The following is a 27,618-nucleotide window of genomic DNA, read 5'->3' on the forward strand; positions in this document are numbered from 1 at the left end:
ACTAGTCGGTCACTTTCGCCTGCCAGTTGCTGCTCTATCAGCTGCTGTCTTCGGCTTCGGTGGCATTTATTTTTAGCTTCTGTTACTTTTGCCGTTGGTTCATTGAAAACAACAATGCCGCAGTGGCATAGTATATGACACCTTGACGCTTTCGCCCCTACCTGCACAAACACACACACACACACACACGCATGCTGACATAAATGCACACACACACACACAGCTGAGGGTGCGGCTGCAAAGGCGGCGACTTGAGTCAAGGTTGCAAAAATTGCATGCAAAATGACTTTTCTGTTGAGATTTTCTTTGCTTCTCCACGATAGAGCACACACATACGCACACACACAGCTATGCACAAGTAAGCACACACCCACTCACACACACACACACAGACGCGCGCACACCTGCTGCAAAAAGCCAAGGCGTTCAAGTGTCGTCTTGCATCAGCCACCTGCTGGCCCCGTTGCAAAGCAAAGCATCTTTTGGTTTTGGGCCAAGCTAAAAACAGCCATTTATAGAAACTGTTGTTATTGTTTTTGCACGTATATGCGTGTGTGTGTGTGTATGTATTTTCAGCAGACACCGCACATTTAACTAAGCATCGTTGAGTACTGTCGGCAGTTGTTGGTTTATTCCTCGCCGCATTCAACTTGAATGAGTGAACAACAAAAATGCATTGCCTACTTTTTGGGGCAATGTTCGAGCTGCTCTTGACCTTACTTTACTGCAAGAGATATGTGTATGTATAAATTAAATTAAATTTCGCTTAAATTTTTACCAGGCTGCAACTGAATAAACTCTTGATTGAAACAAAGAAAGCATTTTATATTTTATATATATATATAAATTTTTTTTTTCATTATTTATCCACATTGTAAACATTGTACACATTCAAGCAATAAAATAGAATCGTTGCTCCTGTTCACTCATTACCATTCATCACTCATTAATCATTCATTGTACAATAGACTAGTGCATTCTACTCTGCCTGAAATAAATAGATTTATGGAATTATTTATTAATTTTTTGACACTTTGTTTTCTTGAACAGACATGTTTACCGCTTTGAAGACCTCAGCACAGATTGATACTATTTGAGTACTTAAATAATATCATTTATTATTATTTTATTATTTGCATTTATTCTTTTTTAAATTTTCTCCTTTCTATGCTGGGTGTGAACAAATCATATACTTGTATCATTCTCTGAGTATCTTGGCATAGAGATAGTCGGAGTGATCCGAAAGACCCAATTGACTAGCTAATGGGATCTATGCTGCACTCGGAGCAGCTCCGAAGAGGCGTTGGTATCTTAGAAATGTTGAAATAGTCTTAATAAACCTAAAGCGATCTATGCCGAATTGACAAGAGCGACGCTTTTTATCCAAAATTCTTATCAACAATTGATATTTGTCATAAGTCGAATCAAATATTCTTCCATGTGGCGTCTTAGACATGGTAAGAAAGCGTTATATCGCTTTCGATTTGCTTTGAGTTCTGAGCAGGGGCCTCAAACATGCAATGCTCAATCGCAGTCCATTTGAAGATCGTGCATAGGCAAACTAAACTTATTGAAAACTATCTGGGTTTCAGTTGGATTTAGGCATGTTTTCATGCCGTAACAGTAAAATTTTTAATTTATTAAATATATACGCGCAAAGTGAATTTCATATTTTATAATCGATTTCAAACAGCTGTGAGGCTTAGAAAAAATAAAATCGCTTTCGATTCGCCAACTCTTGCTGGGCTTTCCATTCCGCGCGAAACATATAATAATAAATCAGCAATCCAAAACAAAATATAGAGCCCAATCGGGATAGAAACTCCCTATTCAAAATGGAAAATCGGCCTAGCGTTCCCTTGATCGACTTTAGATGCTTCTCCACCAAGATGCGTAGGATGCTATCAGCATTAACATCGCCACTGTAGCTCAGATGGGTATAGAAATGAATCATGTCCGCCACAGATGGGCGAGTTCTCAGATCGAAAAGGAAAGACTGGCCGGATAGGGGCCTGGTCGTATAAGTAAGAGAGGCTATCGGAGCATATACGGGAATCTGAACTGCCTGGTGCCATTGGAGCTGTAGAGCAGGATATCTCTTACAACGATTCTCGACATACTTCTCCAAACACCCAAAGTCTACTTTCATATCTATTTCCGCTTCATTTGCATGTTGCATACCTAGAATTTCTTCTAACAAATGAGTAGTATTTGATAGAGACATGGTACGGGCGGTTTCATTAGATATTTCATCAGATATTTCATCAGATATTTCATCGACAGTTTCATAAGTCAGGTCAGATGATTCATCAGTTAAGCCAAGAGCTATTTCATCAGATGCATCATAAGATGATTCATGAGCTGATTCATTAGATATTTCGGAAGATGATTCAACTAGCTCATTAGCTGAATCGGATGCTTCATCAGATGCTTCATTAGCTGAGTCATCAGTTGCTTCATCAGACGCATCATTCGATGAATAATCAGACGTTTCATCACCTAAATCATCAGATGCTTCATCAGAAGCTTCATTAGCAGAGTCATCAGATGCTTCATTAGTAGAGTCATCAGATGTTTCATTAGCAGAGTCATCAGATGTTTCATTAGCAGAGTCATCAGATGTTTCATTAGCAGAGTCATCAGATGATTCATTAGAAGAGTCATCAGATGATTCATTAGCAGAGTCATCAGATGATTCATTATCTGATTCATCAGATGTTTCATCAGTTGTGTCATCCTCTACATCTTCATCTTCTTCTTCGAGCTCATTTTCCTCTGCAAAGTCCTCATCATCTACTGCCTGATTCAATATCTTATCAGAGCTAGTTTCTTTTGCATTATCCTCTGATTCCGGTATTATTTTCGGATTATATCCTCTTTTATGGCCACACTTCATCATCTTTTTTTTACTCTCAGCGACATTCTCTTTGGAAAATGTTGTGTCACAACCAAAGATTTCTTCTATTATCAGAGGCGGCTTCGGCTCAAACGCGTCATACAATGCGACACGATTGTCATCGTACCCTCCAACTCTCTCTAACTGCAAGCATGGACTAAGTTCGTCATCATAGGTATAATCTTCGCTCTCCTCATAATAATATTGACTATAGTCACAGTCTTCATACTCATAGTACTCTCTGACATCATGGTTAGCATTATTATAGTCACCGCAAGAGATCTCATCCTCGTAGTAGTAGCCATCGGACTCATCATACTCATCGTAATGCCGGCGGCGTCGAGGCGTTCTTTCCTCACCGTCCGAACCAGCCGAATTCATATAGGATGAACTGCCATCACTATTCTCCACGGGACTCGATGTAACCTCAGAGCTCCTATTGTTGTTGCGCGACTCACTTTGATCGCTGTTATCATTCTCATAGATCGTGCGCATGCGATAGCGATGAACATCGCGCATTTGACGTCGAAACTGTATCTGACTCGGGCAGTCTGCGTCGATACATTTTTGTCTTCTCTTACTCATTGTTGGATTCTTCAAGAGATCTTCAGGCTTGATTCTGACTCATAGATAGGTTTTTATGCTGATGGGCTATAAGGTTAAAGAACTTCGCTTGATTATTCACAAAATAATAACTTACGTGTTTTTTTCAAAAATATAAAATATAAAATTTTCAGCTTCGATGCTTTCAGTAGAAACATTTGAAGCAGAATAAATAAATATGTATATGTATACACGTATAAGATATATAAGTACACTGAAAGCAAAGCTAAGTTGTTTCTCCTCAGACTCCATCATGTTTTTGCTTTAGTCTCGACTGAAAGCTACCCTAAGCCCCAGGAATATCAGCTGACCACAGCTTTATCAGTGAATAATAGTCATAAAATTGATAACAAGTACGAGTGTACTCAAACAGAACCACTACAATTTGATTGCCATCAATTCAATGCAGTACGAAAGGCAAGCAATAAGGAGAGAAAGAGAACGATGTTGGAAGGAATGCAAAGACAAAGTAACGAAAACTTGTTTGCTATATATCGATATATAACTGTATTTACTGGTTGAATCTTTGAGAATCGCAAAGAAGGGCGGTGTGCGAAATGAGCTTCAATTTTATTTAGTATAGGAAAACATTCGAAACAAATATTCAATACACAGTCGCATTCACACACACAAACATTTACGCACTCGCAGTAACATTTAAGCTTCTTTAAGCTCTCCCTTCCTGATCGAACCCTCAGTCAGGTGAAAAATCACAATAGTGGCTTAAAATGTGACGTTAAGCTAGATCATCGATTAAACCAACACTTGAGATACAGCTGCGACACTTGTCAATTGCATGTGTGTGCTAAGCACACACACACACACACACGCACACACACACGCGCACAAATGCAATTGTGCTGAAAGGAATAAATAAACAAAGGCGCACGAAAGTATGCGATGAACAAATTTTGAGGCAGCATATGGCATATGTTGATGGGACATCTATATACATATATATGTATATGTATGTATGTATGCATATGTGTTTGTATTTGTATTTGTATTTATATTGTATTGGCTGTCGCTGTGCAAATTTACACAAATCCACAAGGCGGTGCACAAATTTATTTTACTGCGTTGGCAGTGATAAAATTTATAACCAGCAATGAGCGCAGCGCCTAAAAGCAGGCAACAAAAACAATAAGCGCACACGTGTACCAAACAATGCCCATGTGGACAGCACACTCACAAACACACCCACACACACACTCACGCTATGCACACACAATGGCCTGGCAATCGTGCGTGGGCAAGTCCTCCGTGGTTGGCTCCCGCCCCCGCCGTCCACCTTGCATCTTGGTCCACAGTTTCGTCATATTTATGCCATTTTATGGGCCATGTACAATTTTATTGTTTTACTTTTCAATGCAATGTACGGCTGATGTATGTGTGAGAGCCCGATGCACAGCAGCGCTGAGACCCGCTGGCTCATCCAACTGGGCTGAGAGCTCACAAGGAGCCCCACATTGCGCACAAATACTGATAAGGCAATTTTCCCTTCGCCAGCATCTCTCTGCACTCGAAAGACAAAAAGGTTTTACGCCTTTTTCATCAACTCTCGTGCCGCATTCAGGCTCAATCTTAATGAAATACTGTATGGAGTACAGTTTAAATTGAAATGCTTAGAATTTCAACTGTTTCTGCATGCGTGAACGAAGTGAAAGAGAGAGAGTATATTCGGTTTGAGCAAAGGGAATGCAAATGCTAGAGAGCTGAAATGTAGAATCCTTGTATAGTATTGTAAAGTATTAATGCTTGCTCAATTTCCCAATACACCTATTAAGCGTCGACTTACTGGACGAATACTTCAATATATTTAGTCGATAGACCCTTTCCGATATTTTGTAGACAATCTTCGCTTAAAAATATACCCAAAAGACGTAGTAAATCAGAAAACAAGTACAAAGGCTCTAGTTGAGGCTGCTCGACTAGGAGATACCCTGAACCCTCCAAGCTAATATTTTTGCGAATCCTTGACGATTGAATGTGGTGCTTCATATGTGGTATATCATATGTGAATCGAGATAGTTCAGCAATGTATTTGTGTTGTTTACGAAGCATTGCGTAGAACTGATCCGCCATTCACCCGTTATTAAGCACACATCCCATTTATTACCGTACATTTTGCTATTGGGATCGTAGCACTTGAAGCGAGCTGATTGAATTGGATAGACGAAGCGATGAGTTCGGTTTGCATGGTATGGAAAACTATCGTCGAACCGCAGGCCCCTGTTTATTGGTTCCACACACGGTTTTGGGGCATTTCCCTTCCATTCCTCATTGTCTTCACAAAGTATTGGTATTTCATCGGAGCCGTCAATGCAATCGAATTTGTTATCGCAGCACTGACTCTTGCTTATCCAGATGCCATTTGCGCATTGATAGTTATCCTCGCCAACTTTCTTACCCACACATAGATTCGCAGACTCATCTCGCCCATCCTCACAGTCGATCCACCCGTCGCACATTTTATCCATTTCAAGGCATTGTCCAGAATAGCACTGAAATGAGCCTCTAAAAAGAAAAAAAATATATATATAATTTTTAATCATTTCATCATCATCAATCACACAATTCAAAATTCCATAAAATATTGCTCGACTTGCAAATAATTTCAAGACGGAAGAATAGATTGGCAGTGCTAAATCTACCTAGCTTGTCGTCGGCATCAAGAACTTTCCTTTGTAAATCTCTGCAATGAATGCATATTCCCCGATTCTATCCACGTTTATAAAACTGAATTACAATTACAATAATCCGTGCATGGGTTTTATTTTCACTTTATATGGCTTTCTCACGTACTCATCACAGTGACCACGTATGAATCCGTAGTGAATTTCGCAGTTGGCATGCTCATCCGATCCGTCGGCGCAGTCGATAATGTCGTTACACTCCTTATAGGAGAGAAGTTCGGCTCCGTATGCACAAGAGTAATAGGTCGGTATATCCAAATCTTTGCACACCATGAATGATTCATCGCTGCCTTGCGGGCAATCGCGCTTACCGTCACAGGCCAAGCTTAAGTCTATTTGCTGACCGTTTTCTTCGCACTCAAAGGGAAACGGAGAGCCGAATGTTAGTTTAATCAATAAAAATATACTAAATAGGCGAGCGAACATTTTAATAATTTGAAACAGCTTGCGAAACTGCGCGAGCTCAACTGATCTAAGCTGGGCATTATAACTTATGGCGAAAGAAATGTTCTACCAAAAACCGTCACCCGATAAGAGGCAGCTCGGCCTTAGTGTCATGCTAATCAGCAAAAGTTTCTACTCGTTCCGACGCTACTACAACGCTAGATTATATATTACACATAAAATGAATTATTTTTGTATTTCAGTTCCAAGAAAGATATTGAAATATGAGTGCTCTGCTCTTTAAATCAGACAATCAAGACCACGCCTGTCAAGCAGTCGACTATAGATAGTGTGTTCCACGAAAGCTTTAAAAAAACACTATTCCACTATATTCACTATACGCGCCCCTCATGTGGAATCACCCCCGGTCAATGCTGCAACTGCAAAGGGGGCGCGATATCCAAAATCTGTAAATTACAAAATGTTTCTATTCATTTTACATACAAATATATGTATAATAGAAAGTAAATCTAAGGCCTCCAGGTCTAAAAGTGTTCAAATATAACCCATTTTTCGATTATTCTCGATAAAAAAGTTATCGGATGAGTTATCAAAAAATATTATAAACTTGTACTGCGAATGATATACACGAGTATGCACGCCGAATTTCATATTTCTAGCTCTTCTGAGGTCTAATCGTTAACACGGACGGACGGACAGAGAGACGGACAAGGCTATATCGACTCAGCTCGTCGTGCAGATCAAGAATACATATACTTTATGGGGTCTGCGCTGATTCCTACTGTCTGTTACATACTTTTCAACAAAACCATTATACCCTGATTTCCCAATTTCAATGGGATCAGGGTATAAAAAGTTGTATTAAATACTATAAGAGATCTCCAAAACAGATTCCCATGAGATTTACTAAAACATGATATTTCACTTTGTGAGCGCTGAGCAGGCATCACGCAGTCAGTACAAGCCGAGTTGTTTTCCTCATATCGGGTATGTGCGTGAATATGACATGAGCCGATATGTTTATATCTTATTATATTAAATAAGAGTTTTATTATAGTTATACGTATTACTTTCAGGTGCAGACATATTTTACATGAACTCTAAATATTAATATATACATATATATATATATATATATATATATATATATATATATATATTTTTTTTTTTTTTTTTTTTAATTATTAAGAAATTAAAAAACAATAAAATAAAATTTTAAAAACCATTAACAACATTTGTGCATATGAATAAATCAATTGATAAATCTTCTCAAATATTTCCAAACTCTTGACAGACTTTATTTTATTTCCAAATGAAATGACAAATTTTATTAAATTAAATTCAAAAATTAAATTAAAAAATTAAAATTAAATTAAATTACAAATAAACACCTTATTATTATTATTATTATTATTATTATTATTATTATTATTATTTATTTATTTATTAGAGAATTAGAACTGATATAAAATTGGCAACTGAAATATAGTTCTCGTAAATATGGTAATTCTATACGAATATTCGACGTTTGTGCCAGAGAGTAAAGCACATTTAAATAAAGAGTTTTGCCTTAAGCATGCTCAAATGGGACTCGCTTTACTTGAATATGTGTAACTGTGATTTTATTTTATAGGAATTGCCACAAGATGCAAATGTATGCACAAATTGCAATTGTTAAGTTGCAGTTGTGGTCAGTTGGGATCGTAATTAGGTTAAATTTCAGGGCAATGCATATTCCAGACACTTTCTAATTGTGGTTCATTCCATATATGTATGTATGTACTTACCCTTTGTGCATCCTTTGGCCAACATTTGGCATCACACGCACTCACACATATATACGAATCTTGTTGCCATAGTGTTAGCCACGCCTTTGCTCCCTTTTGCTAAGCTTCTGTCAACGTATATAGACATACATACATATATACGTTCTGCTGGCCATATTGTTACAGACTTTCACTCATTTGGACTATCTCTAGGTGTTGAGCGTACCTCTGAGGCATATGGACTCAGGAGTAATCCAAGGCCATGACCACAGTGGCCATATTCAATGCTCAACCTGCAGCATCTTATCGCAATATTTGTTGTTTCACTGAGACAACAACGAAAGCAAAAACGCAGTTATTTGCCTTTTATTTTATTTATTTACAGTCATTTCTTATTTTTGCTCGCTCGTTGCCCTGAACTTCAGGAAATGTGGTGAATTCTAAAGTCTTAGTGATTGATTGAAATGGTCTATGAATGTGAAAGGGCATAATAACAATCAAGCTGATGATGATGATGTTGGTGATGATGATGGCATTGACTTGGTTACGGTTGCCGCCAACAAAGATAGGCTAAAGGCGTATTTTCGTGTCAGCCAGCTAGGGTATCCCAATCTAATACAAATAATCAAAGTTTCAAGAATGCTTATTGCCAAAAAAAAAAAAAGAAAGAGAACTGAAAAACGGTTAGCAAAGAATAGAAGTATTTGAATCAACTGTTTGTTATCTCGCTTCTTTTATGCCACATTTCAATTTGGTTAAGTAAATTTTAATTTTAAATCGTAGATGAAACTGACGAGATTTAAGAATGAAATGGTTTCCTATAAATAAATATACTAGGCCTAAGTCTCACTATGATATACATACATATATATATAGGTATGTATGTATTGCCTGTGATGTGCAGAAATAGAGAAGGAACTCTAAAAATTAATTAAATATATACTATACACATATATATATATATATATATATATATATAAGAGTATTCTTGTATATATATACTCTTCTTCCAATAACAATTCCCAATTCCCGTTGCGCTGTCGTCACACTGAGCTTTTCCAGAATGTCAATTCCTATTCGCTTTCTATTCGTCCTCAGACAATCGTAATGAGAGTGTTCAATGGCTTCGCTAGCTATCTCGCTCTCACTCAGCAACTGCTGGGAGTTCGTAAGCAACCGTCTAGCTCTCTCTTTCTCACACTTTGTGACACTTAGTGCATGATAGCTAAGGCGCAAGCTCAATTGGCTAACATTTTACTAAAGCTCTACGCAAGCTCTCAGCCTTGCACTAATACAACTGCAACAGTTGGAGCCAATCACATGTAGGGAAACAGACTGCCATTAATCTCATATGCATAATAAGCATATATACATATGTTCATATATGAACTCTGTCTAATAAATAAATAAAATATATAAATACTATTTACATTTTATATAATAATAATATTATAATTGTGAATTAATAATATTGAATGCCCAAAATGAAGAGGTTTCTGAACGTATCTCTTTGCCCATAGTCAAGCAACCCGATTGAGACTTGATGAGAACAGGAAGCCATTGATGAATGGGTGGGCAGGTTATTGAAGTCTTCGCCTGCCCATATCAGGCCATCACTTGGGATGTTTATTTGCTTAGGTTGTGTCTTGCAGGACAAATAATGTGACGGTCGAGCACTGGCAGCATTATTGACCCGATATTTCACAGAACTGAGCGAGAAGAACACTTTGGACATGTTATGTACGTATACACGTATGTGCTTAAAGTCCTGCAATCGACCAATTGGCAATTGGCTATTGGCAGAACTTGTGTTTTATCTTTGGGTCTCATTATTTGCAACCGGATATCCTAGTGCACACACAAGCGAACACAGTCACAAAATTGACGAAAATGTAAATGAATATGTGCGCATGCAATGGCAATCTATAAATACATATAACCGGAATTGTTTGACCATCGGGCAAAAGACGCTTATCTCCCATCTATTGCTGTTGGCCGTGCTGCATGTGTGCGTGCGTGTGAGCCCTGAGCCTCGAGCGTAATTATTTATGCAGTGGAAAGCCTTGTTATGCCCAACACACTTCAATTAGCTCACAAAGCCCTGCCAGAGGCAGCTCCTGTTAAAGACAATTGGACGTGGACAAGGCCCGCCTCAATGCCGTAGTTGAATTTTAATTGCATTTAAATTATGTCTCATTTGGATATTACATTTGTCAAACGTATTCGCCATGGATCCTCTTTTGTGCTGCACATTAAAATATATTTTATGCTCATGCTCACTCTCTCTCTCTCTCTCTCTCTCACTCTGACTTTAGAGCATGATTTAATTGCGCGAATCATTCGAATGCAATGGCGGAGACTAAGCATACAATGCAGCAATAATTCCCATAATTGTTTCGAAAAAGCTGGCCATAATGAACTCCAGCTAGCTGCTGCTGGAGCAGCTTTCAGCTTTTATGGCATATTTTAATTACCAATTAAAGTTCACTTTTATGCCATTTGCTTAGCCTCACTCGTTTATGGGACACGTTGGTTGGCATTCGAGTTTTATGATGCAAATCTGTCCAGCTTAAAGCTGCGGATGCTCTGTGTGCCCCAAAGAGGAGCCTAATTTACATTTATGTGTATCTGCCATATAATGCTGTTAAATATTAAAGCAGACTGACCCTAAAAAGGGTTAGCCTGAAACAGGCCCAAGTCAATGTGTAGACATGGGGCCCACCAAATCCTTGCCCTTCCATAAGTGTTTGCTAACTTGTTTCTAATTTATTTATCAAAGTTTTTCACATCTTAATTATGAAACATCATTGCTGGCAAGTCAGCCAATTGCAGTCAATTACACAAGCTTTCAGCTGTCTCGGCCCTGTCTCAGGACCGACTTTTATGGGCCTCGATGGCCCAGCAGCTGGCTCCAGCAGTTATTTGTTAAGTTGTTTTCAAGATAAATTGCAGGATTACGCGAATCACGCTCAGCATATTGTCGAGCTCTAGCTGGAGCACAGATTCACGCCGACCGAACGGCAGGCGCACTCGCAATGCATCGATACTTTGCCTAATGTATGACATTAAAGTGACATTAAAGCTACATAAAACATAAACAGAGAGAACAAAATTTATATGGCAAGCTGTAAAAATGGCCCAGTCGACATTCGCACACACACACACACACACACATGCTTGAGCAACGTCTGGTTATTTGTTTATTTGATTTCAGCTTGCTTCAATGTGCGTATGTGTGTGTGTGTGTGTGTAGCGTGGCATTAAATAACAGCGTTCTTTGCGCTTGAAGAACTTTTTCAGCTTTTAGCCCCTTTGCCGCCAATTCCCCGTCCACCTCCCCCGCCCCGCCCCCTCCCCAACCGTTTATATAGATACATTTTTTGTTCAGCCTCCTGCGCCATAAATTATGCTACACTTTATTATTTTGTAAAACAAGCAACATAAAACTTTACCTTTACCTTTAGCTCAGCGCCAGTTCATGGTCCAGCCTGCTCATAGATGCTTTGGACCCGACCCTTTTCTTTCTCTTTTTTTTGTTTTTTGTTACGTTACACTGTTTGTCCACAAAATGTCAGTTATAATGGTTTACTTGTTATCAGCAACAGAAGCAGTCGCTGTGCGTATGTGTGTGTGTATATGTCGCTTGTTCGCTTGCCTGTGAATATACATATTAATTGGTATTTCCGGGAAATAGCTGACATTTACCGAGTAGCAACAATCGACAATGGCTGGGAAGTGGTTTGCGTGTTTATAGCGAGCACCACATCAAGTCCATTGATGTCTCGTTCGACTGGTCTTTCATCTATTTTTACTCAGCTTGAACTCATTTATGTTAGAATACTACAGAGACGTAATAAGAGCTAAATTTACTTTATAACTGGAACATATATACAGTACACATTTATCAGTTATATCGTACTCTTTTCACATTTTAATTTCTGTTTAGATAAAGTTATTTCATTAAAATATGTGAGTAAGCAAGCAAACTCTAATCGGGTTGACCGACTGGGAGATCCCCACTGATCTGTGTTTCATAAAACAACTAGGAATTGCAAATGATAGCTGAAGCAGTGCAATGACGGTGCTAGTAGAGGCGGCTTAAATTCCGCCGATCTTAACGTTTTGAAACCCTAAGCCCATCGAAAATGGGAAATCAGGATTTGGATTTGTTAAATGTATGAACGAGGCGTGGCTTGATCTAGATGACGAGCTGAGTTGATCTAGTCATGTCCGTAGGTCTAAAGAGCTTTGTTTGCAGGTCCGTGTATACAATACGATCTTTAATTATTCCTTAGTTTAGTGTTTTCCATGAGATGCCTATAGGTAGTGCTTATAGTGGTGTTATTGTTATCACATTCCGATTACTAGGAACAGATTCAAATGGGCATTTTATGCTATTTGCACGTAAAACCTTCTCGTTCACTGAATTTTCCCTTTTGTAAACGTTTTCTAGGGCCCAACCTTGATGCGAATAGAACTTAATGCATTTGGAAGGTCTTCTAAGTGCTTCGACATCGACAAATCTGATGTCACTCATACGGTCGTCCATCTGTTCCTCAATATCTAATCGTTGGTTGTTATACCTTTCAAATTTCTTAAGGACAAATAACTCCCCTTCATTAGAGCTCTCTGATTGCTTTGCTATGATTAATTCACTCAAGCACTCAGAGTATTCTTTATTGTCTTTGTAGTATCCGAACTTAGTGTTTATTTGTGCATTAATTTTCGCTGTGATGGCATTGTGAGCGCTGTTCTCCTTCGAGCCATTATAATCGGCTTGATCTATGCTGCCGTTCCGACCATGGCTGCAGTTATTGGAGTTGTGAAAGTTTAGATTATTCGGACCCTGATATAGACTCAAATGGGCAGGGTTTGGTATTTTTACGTACAACTTTTTTCTTGACTGAGTTTGTCCTTGTAAATGCTCTTTCGAGATCTAACTTTTGTTTGGAATAAAACCTCATGCATTTGGGGTTGTTTGAAACTGCTTTCAGCTCAAAGACGAGCTCAGTCACACGGGCTTCCATCTGTTCCTCCAGATCCATTCGTCGGTTGTTGTATTTTTGAAATTTGTCAAGAACGTATTCTTTCGCTGGAAGCGGTCTTCCCGAATGCCTAACTATAACCAATTCATTGAAGTAATCTATATACTCTGGATTGTTTTTGTAGTGCCCGAACTGTTTGTTAATAAGCGCATCTATTTTAGGTAGGACATATTTCTCATCTTTGAAAGTACGCTGCAAATGAGATTACATATTGAGTTCGCACTAGTTTCACATTCAATTGTAAACACACCCATTTACAGGATTGTGCGGCGAGTATTCCATGAAGCAAAATGAAAATGATCCACTTCCAGCCCAAATTAGTTGTAGTTGGAGACATTCTCTATGCATACTAAGCGTCGTGCACTGAAGAATATTCTTATGGGGTGCTATTGAAATGCACTTGTTACGCTATATTCGCATTAAGCTAAGACTGGAGCTAATTTAAAATGAGGAACAAATTAATTACAGGCTCATACATTAGCTAAGCTACATATATTTATCAAGTAACAAATGCAATATATGTATATATTTAGAACGAATCTATGAACCTCTAATTAATTTGTTACCCATTTTAAATTAGCTTCAGCCTATTTTGTAACCGTTAAAAACCCCCTACTAGTCGACTTTAATGCTTTACAATCTGCCGAATACAAACTTCAATAAGTTGGAGTGCTGTTTAACTGGAAGATACACTAAACCCTGCGAGCATCTGATATTCCAATCACATGCTATGCTCTTATATTGCATATATAGAAACACCTCATGTACGCACTCTATAACTAAGGGAACTAAGGGGAACTATCAACTATCACAGCGGGACAATCTCATATAAATGTGATAATATTCAGCAAAACAAAGTATATCTAGTATCTATCTAGTATTTGTTTTCCAACTTTGGGCCAAGAGACGTAGTGTCCAAGATCTTAAATTTACTGAGATAAACAGAGATAAAAAATGTAATTATTTATAGAAACAATATTATAAACTTGTATTTGATCAGGGAAACAGTGGAGCTGATTCCATATAGATATGTACGTCTGTCCGAATCTTTGAATGCATTGATTTCAATTCGAGATTTCAGTGTACTAAGTAACAAAAATCGATAAATAATCCTGTTTTTTTGTATCGATTAAAACTCTTATCGAAAATCACTTAAAGACTTACATCCCTAGGCTTTTACATATAGATTCATGTGTATTTCATGCAATATTGATTTTGTAATATAATATATAACGGCGCCAATTCAGACCAAACTCCCCATTGAAGATCCATTACAAGTAGAGCTAATTCTGAATGGGTTAACCCTTTTCATAAAATGGCAAATATTCAGCAGAATATGTAGATCATATGCTGCAAATTTCATTAGTACTTAGGTAGACGAACATTAGCTAACTTTCCAAAACATTGTTCAACAACTTCTAAGAGACCAAATGCAAGGACACAAAAGTATATATTCCATATTTCAATATACCATGACGAGTAAACGCTACTCAATTTGTGTCAGCACTCACTGTGAGTGCAGCAAATGTGACTTACCTCAATAACATAGCTAAATAGTAGTGTAGGGAGTGACCGACTAGGAGATACCCAGACTGTGGAAGAGACTAGTAGTATATTGGACTAGCCATCGTAATCAAGTGTTGGAATGCAAATTCTTTGCCGCACCGGCTCTCTGCCTGTACCGGGCGCTGTCTACTACATAGAAATGCGGCCAGCCATTGTGCCCTGGAATGTCAGCCATTGCAATGGATTCGGCATATAGCAGTTAAATAAAAACGAAATCAAACTGCTGACACACGTGGCAACTGGGCCCCCAAGACAGCCAGCCAGCCAGCCAGGGCTGGGCAGGGTAGGGCAGATCAGGGCAGAGCAACTTGTATTTATTGTTCAAATTTTGCGACTTTTCTGTTGATGTTATTGCCACTTTTGCAGTTGGCGTTGCCGTTGACGTTGCTGTTGCTGTTGCTGCTGCTGTCACTTTTTATTTATTTTAGCCCTGCACGGCGCCTAACGCCTCCGGCTCCGCCTCCTGCCGCTCCACATCCTGTGCTAAATATGTTTCAAAGGAAATTGATTTGCGGCAACAGCAACAAAAGCAGCAGCAGCAGCAATGAACAATAACAACAAACAAGAAGTCAAAACATCAACAACCAGTATATAGAATGAATAAAGTGGATAAGACTGCCCGACTAGCAGCTACCCTGTCTAATGAAGCTGCAGAGTTGAGCTGAAGCAATAAGTGAAAATGAAGTAATTGATGATTCTGGAAGGATGGGGCTAAGCTGTTGTTCTACATTTTGATTCTGATATCGAATGGAACTAATGAGGATAATAATAATGACTCTAGCATTAGATAATAATTGTGATTATATTAGTATTTCATTCGCCAACTATCCACAGTCATGGCTCTTTGAACTACCTAAAGCTTATACTATACCACTGGCATCGTCTTCGAGTGTTATCTATAGACACACCCACTTTCATTGTCAGCATCGAGTACGGGGCATAAACAGCTTTATTTTATATGGCTTTCGCCCGGTGAAATTTCCTCTTTGCCAAAAATTGCTCGTCACGCTGCACTTTGGCTGACCCACAGACTAACCACCAGCAAGCCATCCAGGCAGACACACACATAAACATAAACATAAACACAAACACACACACACACACACACACACACAGGCACATAGACTCATAGCGTTGTCTGCAATTTTCTTGACAGTATGCCCCATCAATCCATTGAAACGTTCCACATCCACATCATACATACAACCCCCCGCCCCGTCCCGCTCCTCCACGCCCCACACTTGCATGTGAGACCGAGACGAGGCAACTTTTGTGACAGCGACAATACAGAGCCCCCCTCTGGCAGCTCGGATGGATGCCAACGCCCCATCGGCCGCCCGCTGTACAGTCTATAGAATTTATCCGCTGCGCTACTTTTCAGCAGAGAAACATAAATTGTTTGGCTAATTGCAAGTGGCTTTCGTCTGTTGGCGCTGCTGCTGCTGCTGCTGCTGCTGCAGAGCAGGCAGAGAGCAGCAACAAAGAGCCCAAGTAGCACCGACTCGCGAACAAAGGACCGTCTCCTCCAGCTCCAGCTCCAGCTCCAGCTCCAGCACTAGCTTCGTCTTCAGCTTCCATTTAGCCACACAGTCACTTTAAGTTTACAGAGCTCGTCTTTCTCTGCGCGTAATTGGCAGAAGAAAAAAAAAATGCTGGGCGTTGGGTGCTGGGCACTGGGCGAGAACATGTACGGAACATGGACAGGACATGGACAGCACTGGCAGTGATTGGGCCATGGAGCTACAGCTGCTTTTTGGCAGCCAAGTACATTGTCAGAGGTCACAGTTCAGCTCACACTTGCTGCTTACGAAAACGTTTTAATAACTGTCTTTTTGATTTTATATTGTAGAATACGAAAATGCAATTCAGATAGATCGATATTTGTATGCTTAGAAAGAGAGGGAACGAATATTAAAGTTGCAAGCCAGCAAAAATTCAATTGAAAAACATTTCCCCATCTTCGAAGTTCTTAAAGAGCTTAGATTATATAAATATACGTATATTTTTTTATAAAAGCATAAATAAATATTTATAATATAAGGTGAATGAATGAATATGAGTTGAAAGCGAAACTTTATGCATAGCAATTCCAGTTCTACTTTAGGATTATAGCTGTGTGAATATATTTGTGCATATATAAAGGTTTTCTAGAGGACAACCCATTTAACAGATAGAGCGAGTTTCATGGTATTCCATACCACACATACTCCCATCAGAAAAATATTTCCTGTCGGTTTAAATTGTCTAGGAAAAATAATAGATCTGCTCGCAACATTTATAACTTTGTTCTTCGACTGATCCTATTTTGTATATAATCATGAATTTCCTATTCAAACTTAAGATAATCCATAAGCATTCATTAGTATTATAATTTTTAGATTATAAAGTAATTAAAGAAGAGTTTCACTCTCTAAATAGTTTGCAGACTATATGGAATACAGAAATAAATATAGGATAACTCTGTAGGGATAGTGTAATGGATTTCAAGTCAAAATCCGATCCTATACGTCGTGATGGCCATCACCCATTATTTGGCTATTATATCTGGGATGATCTAGTATTGCATTCGCTGGTCAAACAGTGCAATTTGTGCAAGAAATATAGGATATTTTGTAGACTAGTTTAGTCCATTCTTTTCTCAACTGGTTTAAGAAGGATTCAGTTTTAAAGAGTCAACTTGGATTAGAATGTAATTCCCATAACTTTTTGCTTCACTAAATTCATTCATAGGAATGGTCAAGCGTATTCAAGATACTCTTACAATTAAAAATAGAATAATTATCTTAAGATTCTACTGTTTTCCATCAAAACAAGTTTGAATTTAGGAAAAGAGTTTTATTATTGTAATTCAGCTTTAACATTTAAATAGACAATCAGTCGAATAAAATGCCAACATTCATTCAACATATTCAGTAATTCATTTTCCACTTCACTTCACACGCAAAAACATTCCAAATGATTGTTGTTCAATTGACGAGAATATTATTTGAAAACAATGAAATAATTCCATGCATATTAATTGGAGCTGTGCTGGCTTAGAGCGATAGACGTGCTGGCCGCTCGCAATTGCCATTTGATTCAAGATTCATGGCTCTTGGCCGCATCAAAGTGTGAACTGGCAGCTGGCTCAAATTAATATATGTATGTCGTTCGTCTGCGGACATTGAATGAATTTCTATTAAAGCAATTACCGCATATCACGTTGCAAATCCCTGGCCAAATTTGCTTACGGCTTAGGCATTCCGCAAAGTGCGTGCATGTATGTGATTCGCCTGGCTTTGGCTTCGGCTTTGGCTTCGGCTTTGGCTTCGGCTTCGGCTTTGGCTTTTACGAAATTGAAGTTGAATGCAAATATGCGCCCGGCCGGGCGAGGGAGAGGGGCGGCAACAAGGCTGGTGCTAATTGCCAAAGCACACATATTGATGAATAACAACGAATGCCATTATCTAAACAAATATATAACAAATTGACACTGAAGGCTGCTGCACAATAACACTCACTGGCTCTCTAATTAAAGGCTTACGGCTGGGGCAGCGGCCAAGCAAACAAAGCACATTGGAATTATCCGTAGAGCACAGCTGCACTGACAAACAGGATGTGTTATGATAGACTGCAAGCTATGCACTTCCACATAAACATTCAACCAATTCCATATGCGAGCCATTGCCAGAGAATCAAGAAAATAATACACACTAGATAGCTTAGCTCTATTCAAGAAGTATAAATATTAAATTCAATTAGGAGAACAAATGAGACTGTCCAAATTTATCAAGCTCATTTTAATAGTCGTTTACAAAGTGTCTACCCTTCGTGGCCTCCGACTTTTTGTCTGCTTTTACTACTCGTCCCTCGACCCGTTTTGCTGTCCGTCTAACTATCCGCCTTGCTGCTTTTTGCACGTCTTGCTCTCCGTCCTGCTGCCCGTCTTGTCGTACGTCTTGCTATCCATTCTACTATCCGTCCTGTTATCCATCTTGCAGTCCATCTGTCTCCATGAACACATTTCTCTGCTACTGAAGCTCAGCTAAGACTTTTTCAAAATTAAACTAAATGGGAATTACTATAATTTATGTTACATAAGCTCTAAAGTTCAGGCGCTATTGCAGCAACAAACTTGTAGGTCGGCAAACCGGAAAAAACTTTAGACCTTAACCTCTTCAGATTTACAGCTACAAACTGACAATGTGGTAATTAAATTGGCCAAGTCTTCTGTGAATTAACTTCCTTTTTCTATTGTTCTTGTAAATATCCTTTACATTTTCCTTCATTTTCGCTGCTAAGCTACAGGGCTGTCTGTATTCAGTGGACGCATCTGGCAACTCTACAAGGCCTTACAAGGCTGCCCATATTTTTTCCAGTCAAAGAAAACACAATTTGTGGACAATAAGAATTGGTTTATATTTTTATTAACATAACTTTTCTAATATAACAGATCTCAAATGTCAGCCTGTACGGCGTATAGTGTCAAAAGATATAGGGCTGCCAGATGGGTGCATCGCATGTGGATAGCCCAGATATACCTTTCAAAAGCTTGCCTACTCTCTTAGATTTTACTGCTTTAAAATATAAAATATAGTAAATTTGGTCCAGCCTAAGAACAAAACCTAAGCCAACTCAAGTCTCTAGTCCATTGTTCTGTCAACGAGGAGCAAGTCGTCTAATTAGGTTAATTAAAAGTGCATGCACAAGTTGGTTCGATTGTCTACTTCGATTTCATATAATAATAATTAACCAAAAAGCCTTATTTAGTATGCCATAAATCAGATCTTAAAATCAGATACTTGCACGGGCAGAAGATAACAATATTAATATGTATATCTATCTCTCTCTCTGTTTGCATGCTTGCCCATACATGCATCGTTTAGTGGTGGTCGTTAACCAACAAATGCGCTCGACCACAAACCTATTGATTATCAACCTGGCCGTCTCGGACATACTCTTCGTCATCTTCTGCGTGCCGTTCACGGCCACCGACTATGTGCTGCCGGAATGGCCGTTTGGCAATTTGTGGTGCAAATTTGTGCAGTACATGATTGTGGTCACATGCCATTGCAGGTGAGTTAGGCCCGGGCCCATCGACCCGGAATTGTTCAGCAGGCGTGCATGTGCCTGTATGTATGTACATATATCTGTGTGGCTTATTGTTGTATTTTCTTTGCCCGACAGCGTCTACACACTCGTCCTGATGTCCTTCGATCGCTTCCTGGCCGTCGTGCATCCCGTCACCAGCATGTCCCTGCGCACCGAACGCAATGCCACGCTGTAAGTAACATCGCTCGACCCGCCCTGTAGCACCTGTGCTATTGTGTCAATTAGTTCGGGCTTGGCCTAGCCTGGCTGAGACCCAATTGGTTTGCTCTCAGCCCACTCCTTGGGCGCCTCAGGGCGAGTGTGCGATGGCACAATTCCAATCAGATTCATATCTAGCTAACTGACTAGGCTTATCCTATATTCATGGCTTCAGTTTTTCCGAAATTCTCATTAAAGCCTCTCGATTAAGCATAAATTCTGCAACAAAAGTTTGCAAAGCCAATGAAAATATTTTGAAATGAATTTATGCAAATGACATTTTCATAAACTATTCAGAAACAGCTGCAGCCGTGGCCACGTCTCTGATTGGCCAGACGAGAGTAAATCAAATTAATTATGAATACTGATACGGCATTAGGGCCTAACAAAACCAACTAATTGGGCATCAATTACCTAAGACATTTGCCTTTATTTGTCTTGCCAACACACACACACACACAGTGCCATTATGTGTGCCTGGATAACGATTGTGACAACTGCTATACCCGTTGCCTTGGCCCATTCGGTGAGGATCTACCAGTATCATGGACGCGCTGGCACCGCCTGTGTATTCTCCACCGAGGAGGAGGTCTGGAGTCTGGTTGGCTTTCAGGTAAGTCAAGCGATTGATTGCACGCTTTGTGGCCTCTAATCTGGCTGTCGTTCGTACCGTTCCACACGGCACTCCGCCCCTACCCGCACCGTTCGAGTCGACTCTCTGATTAATGTTGCCACATTATTCATGCCTCGCCGCCAAATTTGTCACTAGCTCGCGGCTCTACACATGGAAATTGCGTGAAATTACAGAATAGCGACTTAAGTGACGTCTGCTCCAAGAGCAGACACCATTTCCACACAATTTATCGCATATACATATAGATGAGTGTGTGACTGTGTGTGAGGATACATATAGATATACATATATATCGCTTATTGTTGCCGTAAACTCATATTTTGCAAAGCTTGAAAGTAACTTGCAATATATTTGCTACTTACACACACTCAGACACACACGCACGCACACACACACGCACACACACGCACACACACGCACAAGTGGAGTGACGAGGCGAACGACATCGCGCTGACAGCGTTACAACTGCACTGTGCAACTGGGATTAGTGCTAACGGAAATGCTGTGCAACAATTGTACTGTTAGCTTGGAAGCTGCTTTATTTACAGATCAACAGTTTGTATACCCAGCATAGGGTCTGATGATTTAACCACAGCCACATGGTATATGTTAACAGTAAATACATCAATGGTCAACTAGCAATCGAACTATTTATTGTAGTCAACTTGATTAGCAAGCATTCGAGATTGGGCTGTTTAGATACATAATTCGATCAAATATGTTGAAGTGAAATGAAATCGCCATTGAATTGTGCTGAAGTCTAATAACACTAATCTGTAATTTTTCCTAATATTTCTCTGATTCTCCCTCTCTCTTTATTTGTATGTGTGTGTTTTTGTTGTGTATCGCCCTCTGTATCTTTCTCTATATCTCTCTCGCTCTTTCTGCCCCTCTCTCTCCCTCACTCTCCTTCTCTTTCTCGTGATCTCTCTGATTATCTCTCCCTCAATAGCTCTTACTCACTAAGACTTTCTTACTCATTCTCTCTCACTTTAAATTTCTCTCTCTCTCTTTAAATTTCTCTCTCTTTCTCTCCCTATCTATCGCTCCCTCTCTCTCCCTCTCTCTCCCTGTCTATCACTCTCTCTATCTCTCTCTATCTATCTATCATTCTCTTTGAATCCCTTTGAGATTCCGCTCTGATTCTGCTCGATCTCTCTCTTTATATTTCTCTACCTCTTCCATCCTATTTCTCATTCTTTCTCCAAGACTCAATCTCCATGTTTCTCTCGCCTATAGTTACCATTCTGTCCCTCTTTATCTCCTTTTAAACTATTATGTGTCTCTATCTCTCTCTCTCTCTCTCTCTCTCTCTCTTTCCCTCGCTTTCTCTCTACCTCTTGCTCTTTCCTTTTTCTCCTTCTCTGCTGCTAATGTACAAAAGTTCGCTAATAGCTTTACATTTCATTCCGCATTACCTTTACATCTATTTCATCTTCAACTCAAGCATAGATTATCATTCTCTCATGCTCGCTCTCCTGTGTCTCTCTCGCTATCTCTTTCTCTCTCTCAAATGTACGTGTTTTAAGCTAACTGCATTGTCTAAGCACATATTAAGTTTCAGCATTTGCAACAATTCCGCAAAATGCTTTGATTGAAACTTGAACCACTGTGCAAACACACACACTCACACACACACACACACACACAGTCAACAATCGGTTGTTGTTTAGCAACAGACATTCAGACAGCAGTCCCATTTAGGTATGTCTCTCCGTGTGTGTGTGTGTGTGGAGGTGGGGCTAGGGGTACTGCGTGTGTGCTCTTCAGCTAGCTAAGGCATCCAACAAAGCCGGGCCAGAAGCCAATGTACAACTTAATAATGCCGCAATTCCAGACGAGGGAGAACCAAATTGTAGTGTATATGGTGCAATTAAGTTGACTCTGTCACTCGTACCAAGGCTGTCGTCAGCGACTAACAACAATGTAAAACGGAGTCACTGAGAGAATATTTTTAGCATTTTGTTTCCATTTAGAGAAGTTTTTTTCAGCGAAATCCCAGCTCGCTAAGATAACAGCAAGCCCTCAGCTCTAGACGACAAGCCAAATATGTATATCTCGAAATATCTCTTGCTTATCATAGATGTATGCCTATAGCTATCCGATAAGCCAAATACATCTCGAAATATCTCTAGCTTATTATAGATGTATGCCCATAGTTATGCTCCTAGGAATTTCCTACTTTAAGTCGCAAAATGGTAACAGATTCTCATAGTCTAGAGCAGCGTAGTAGCTGCAGCAGTTAAAGCATCTGCAACGTCAAATTGGCAAAGCGACGTCCATGCTCAAGCGAGTGCATTGGGACGGACACGAATGGCTCTTAGCACCTTGGCCGGGACGGGCTGGCGACGGGCTCGAGCTGTGCGCCATCCAACATCGACTAGAACAACAATGTGGCGTGTCAGAGCAATTTTATGCCGGAAGGATGTTACACAGCTAGTCCGCACTTGTGGCCAATGAATGAGCACAAACAACATCAGCGACAACAACAAGGATAACACACTAACTGCAGTTGTCCGTTCGTTTATGAGTGTGTGTGTGTGTGTGTGTGTGTGTGTGTGTGTGTGTGTGTGTGTGTGTGTGCCTATATGCGAGCACCCCGCGCTAATATGCACTTGTGGAGCTCGCGTCTAATGCTACTCATGGAGCAATTTACACGGCTCCATTCGCTGACATTGGCAAGGACAGAAACAGGAATAGTAGCAAGGATATGGAAAATGGGTCGATATGTTATGTCGTTGGCCTGGCAGAGCATATAAATCACAATTACTTTCATGACGCGCCGGCATGATGACGCATCAAATACCCTGCAGTACAAAGTAAAAGTGAAATCAAATGAAACGAAGGTCATATAAGGCAGTTGCTATATAGATATATATAGGGACAATGTTTTAGGTACTTAGGATACTCAGTTATTCCATTCCATTATATTCCTTTTCGATTACAATTTTAAGCGTAATCTGCATTTATATATATTGTCATAGCTACAGGGTATCAGGGTGTGTATACTCATAGCATTGAACTTCTACAACACAGCACAAAGACTTCAAGTTGAATTAGTGCCTAGGTAAATAGTATTATCAGCTATAATTGTGCCGCAAATGCAATTTATTCTATGCTAAAGTCTGCCAGACAATATATATAGGGTATTATGAGTGCTACTTAATATTTCGCTAGCCACAAAAAAAAACTTTTTCTATGGCGTGGAGTTTTATTTGGTTTTGGTGTTTACTTTGGTTTGGACCCCCAAATGTCATGTTTCAATGCTTTGTTGTTTTAGTTGCTGTTATTGTTGTCTATCGTTGTTGTTATTGTTGTTGTTGTTGTTGTCTGTTGACAAACAGTTGAGCATTTCGCTAGCAAATTTGGCGTTTCAATTTATTGCTCGCCCGCACATAAAAATGGATCAAACTTTTGACGCCTAAACGCAACACAGAAAATAAAACAAAAGCAAAAATATACGAGTTACATTCGCCTCGAAGAGAACACAAATACACAGGCAATAGGAAATATGCGAGTGAGCCTGACTAGCCGATACCCTATAGAGATATATTAGCACAATGCAGCTCTGACAAACTATATGAATCTCACAAGATATATGATTAGGCTCCCAATATGACGCAAAACTCTTCCGAATTTGCATTCAAAATTGTGAAATGCCTGTAGGTTTTATGGGCGACCCACTGTGGCGCTTGCCTGGGCACAGGGCATGCTGTTGTCATCGTAAATAAATAATAAAATAAAACAAAGAGGGTAGAACAGCAACAGCAACAGCTACAGCTACAGAAACAGACACAAAAACACGCCTTGAATCTGCCCCATGTGACAGGCGTGACCAGGGCACTGGACAACTTTACTTTATACGAACTTTAGTTTAGTTTAGTTTAGCTCAGTCCAGTTCTTAAAGTTCTTTGTTTCTTGCTGTTGCTATTGCTGTTGCGGTTGAGGCTAGTTCAAGGCTTACGAGCTTTTCAGTTTCAATTAAGACCAACACTTTTTCCACATGGCCCAGCCTCGAGTAAACTGTTTGAATCTCTTAAAAAGCTACGGCTTTATTTATTAATTTCAAATTACGCATGGACATGGAATAACTGCATTTGGCGTAAAATTTCTTTTTCAAAGTGTTTAAATACTAAGTGCTTACAAAAGAGGATCAAAATGAATTACAAAACTTTCTTAACATCTATTGCAACTTGCAAAGAGAACTTGCATTCAACGAGGCTTGCATATGTGTAAATGTTTGAGCAGCATTTAAGCATCAATTCACTTGAATGCAATAAAAAATATATTGAAAAAATTTATGAAAAACAAATGTAGTTTAATTTCTTTCATTTGCTTAGTCTAGCCAATAAATATTCAAGTAAATGCACTAAATAATTTTACGTATGTATAAGTATAGGTATATGTACATATGTATATATGCATGTGTGTATGTAAATATATATGTATTTATGCCTAAATTTACACACCTTCCATTCTTATTTTATACAACTGCTATCAATATAAAATTGCCCCAGAGTGCTTTTTCTCTTTCTTTCTAACTGAGCTTTTCTAGAATGCCGACTCTAAGTCGCTTTCTATTCGTCCTCTAAAAATCATAAAGAGCATGCTCGAATGACTTCAATCCATCTCGCTCGCACTCAGCAATAGTCGGCACTGCGTTCACCCACAGCCATAATTGTTTCTCTCTCTCTGCCTCGCTCTCACACACACACAGAGTGCGTGCAGCTTAGACGCAAACCCACACGGATCACGTTTTCACTGCAACTCTGCAAGCTTAGCTTCGCACTAATACTAATGCAATAGCTAAGAGCCAATCACGCAATCGGAAGCATAGAGATGAGACTCGGCAGTTGATTCCACAGTCTCGTGTCATATTTTAATAGCGATTAACGATTCGAATAGTATTTTTAATAAATTACATGAGTATTTCAGTTCAAAGGGTGAAATTAACAGGGATTTAATATTTTAAATTAAGTGAGATGTTTGCAGATTAAACTCTGCACTCTGTAATTAAATATGAATAATATTTGCCATTTTAAATGGTTTCTCGTTACAGTACCAAGAGCAGAAATTAATCTCTGTGTGATTAAGTCTACAAATACGTTAAAAAAAAAAAATGTAGAAAAGCAGCTTAACAGCTTGAAAACCCTAACGGTTGTTTAACAAACAAACTTCGCTTTGCATTATTTCAAACAAAATTTCCATTAAGAAGAATTAAAATATTTTTAACCTGGAAGTGAAAAATACAATAAATTAACATGGAGATCAAAACGTATGAAATGTTTACGAATTTTATCAGCTTTTATGAATTATTGAGATTCTCAAATTGGAGGGATATACTTATTTGCGATTCCACAGTATGATATTTTGCAGATTAAATTGTTTTTGCTAATCATATTTACATGTAAAATTTACTATTTTACAAATTTACTACAAACAAACTTTGTTCGCAAACTCAAACTCAAGTAATTTTCTGTTGAAATAATAAAAACTCAAATGTTTTCATTGCAAATCGTAAACAGTTTTGCCAAATTGAATCATTTTGCGCATAGTTTGCTGAGAGTTGGAAAAACAAATAGAAAACTTAACACAATAAAAATAAAATTAATTTGCATTCCAAATGATGGGCACTCATTTCAAGATAATGCTGCAGAATATACACACATATGTATATCGCTTTTCCGGAATTTATGTGGCCAAACACTTTAAACAAAGGACCATAGCCCTGTGTGCGTGTGTGCGTGTGTGTATGGCTCATGCTAAGATGCTCAGTCATAACTATATACAAAGTTTGAAACGGCACTAAACTTCCCCGCTTCAGAATTTTGGGCCATAGTCGGGATTGCCTCAGCAGATAGAGTCATATGGGTGCAGTGAAACTTAACTATATAGCGAAATGAGCGCGACCCATGCTTGGGATTCTATGGAGGGGCTGTTTCGTGAGCCCTGTCGCCCCCAACTTATAGGCACAAAAGTTTTTCTGCGCGCCTTTAAACTTTATGAGCCGCCCTACCAATAAAAAGCCATAAACTGAAGTGTGTGCCATATGATAGGCCAGGGCTGGGGGAGTGGAGTGGCGTGGAGTGGGTAAGGGGACTTTTTGGCACCGGGGACCGGTGCGGCTCGTTAATATTTGGCGAGCTCAAATTGCGCCTGGGATTTGGTCGTAGCAACTGTCGCGCCTGCTGTCACTCAACCAAATTAATCAACTTGAGTTCGCGATGGCTGCACGCGCCTTATTAGTCATTTTTCCGGATCTAGCCACATTAAATATTGAAACACAAGTTACAATAGTTTCGCCAGACAAAACTAACTTTATTTGAAGTTATAATTTCTTTAAGGAAATTATAGTTATAATTCCTTGAAATATAATATCTTTCGAATATTATTGTGGTATAATAAATACTTGTTCATACAAAAGATTTTTGTATCAAATATGTATATGTATTATATAATGTGTACAATTTCCCTGAATTTAATTTTTTTTTTTTTTTGGGAAAAAGTATAAAGAGTTGAAATCGTACCAAAGTATTTCCAAAAATTTACCCTGCTTGAGCCTCCCTTTAGTGAAAGACGACAAAAATATTTAAGCCTAAAAGACGTAAGCTTGAAAGGGAAGTAAGGTACCTGCAGCAATCAACAATTAACCTACTCCAAATATACGATAGAGGAATTAGAAGAGATAGAGAAAGAGAGAGAGAGAGAGAGTATGGAG

At 39.1% G+C, this 27,618-nt stretch overlaps 3 protein-coding genes across 4 annotated transcripts in view; 1 reads left to right on the top strand and 2 right to left on the bottom strand.

Annotated features, from left to right (window-relative positions):
• The window catches only part of AstA-R1 (allatostatin A receptor 1), a 44,637-nt gene that overhangs the window by 5,684 nt on the left and 11,335 nt on the right, over positions 1–27,618 (top strand). The window contains exons 2-4 of the mRNA XM_089264358.1: positions 19,843–20,032; positions 20,144–20,239; positions 20,729–20,879. Of these exons, the coding sequence (XP_089120484.1) occupies positions 19,843–20,032; positions 20,144–20,239; positions 20,729–20,879 (437 nt within the window). The remainder of the gene's footprint in view (positions 1–19,842; positions 20,033–20,143; positions 20,240–20,728; positions 20,880–27,618) is intronic.
• LOC149090734 (uncharacterized) lies at positions 1,596–3,700 on the bottom strand. Of its 2 annotated transcripts, none has more exons than XM_089264489.1 (2): positions 3,597–3,700; positions 1,596–3,539 (listed from the first exon to the last, which is right to left on the bottom strand). In XM_089264489.1, the coding sequence occupies exon 2, from the start codon at positions 3,479–3,481 to the stop codon at positions 1,703–1,705; it is 1,779 nt and encodes a 592-aa protein (XP_089120615.1). In that variant the 5' UTR covers positions 3,482–3,539; positions 3,597–3,700; the 3' UTR covers positions 1,596–1,702. The 2 variants fall into 2 exon arrangements, with proteins under 2 accessions (XP_089120615.1, XP_089120614.1); XM_089264488.1 differs by having other exon boundaries at positions 1,596–3,508; positions 3,593–3,686.
• LOC149090735 (uncharacterized) lies at positions 12,697–13,785 on the bottom strand. Its single transcript, XM_089263480.1, has 3 exons — positions 13,662–13,785; positions 13,212–13,603; positions 12,697–13,171 (listed from the first exon to the last, which is right to left on the bottom strand). Exons 1-3 carry the CDS (start codon positions 13,746–13,748, stop codon positions 12,697–12,699), a joined length of 954 nt encoding a protein of 317 aa, XP_089119606.1. The 5' UTR covers positions 13,749–13,785.

The sequence above is a fragment of the Drosophila navojoa genome, chromosome X, assembly GCF_054131105.1.
Source record: "Drosophila navojoa isolate 15081-1374.11 chromosome X, UAZ_NAV_1.0, whole genome shotgun sequence".
NCBI classification, from domain to species: Eukaryota; Metazoa; Arthropoda; class Insecta; order Diptera; family Drosophilidae; genus Drosophila; species Drosophila navojoa.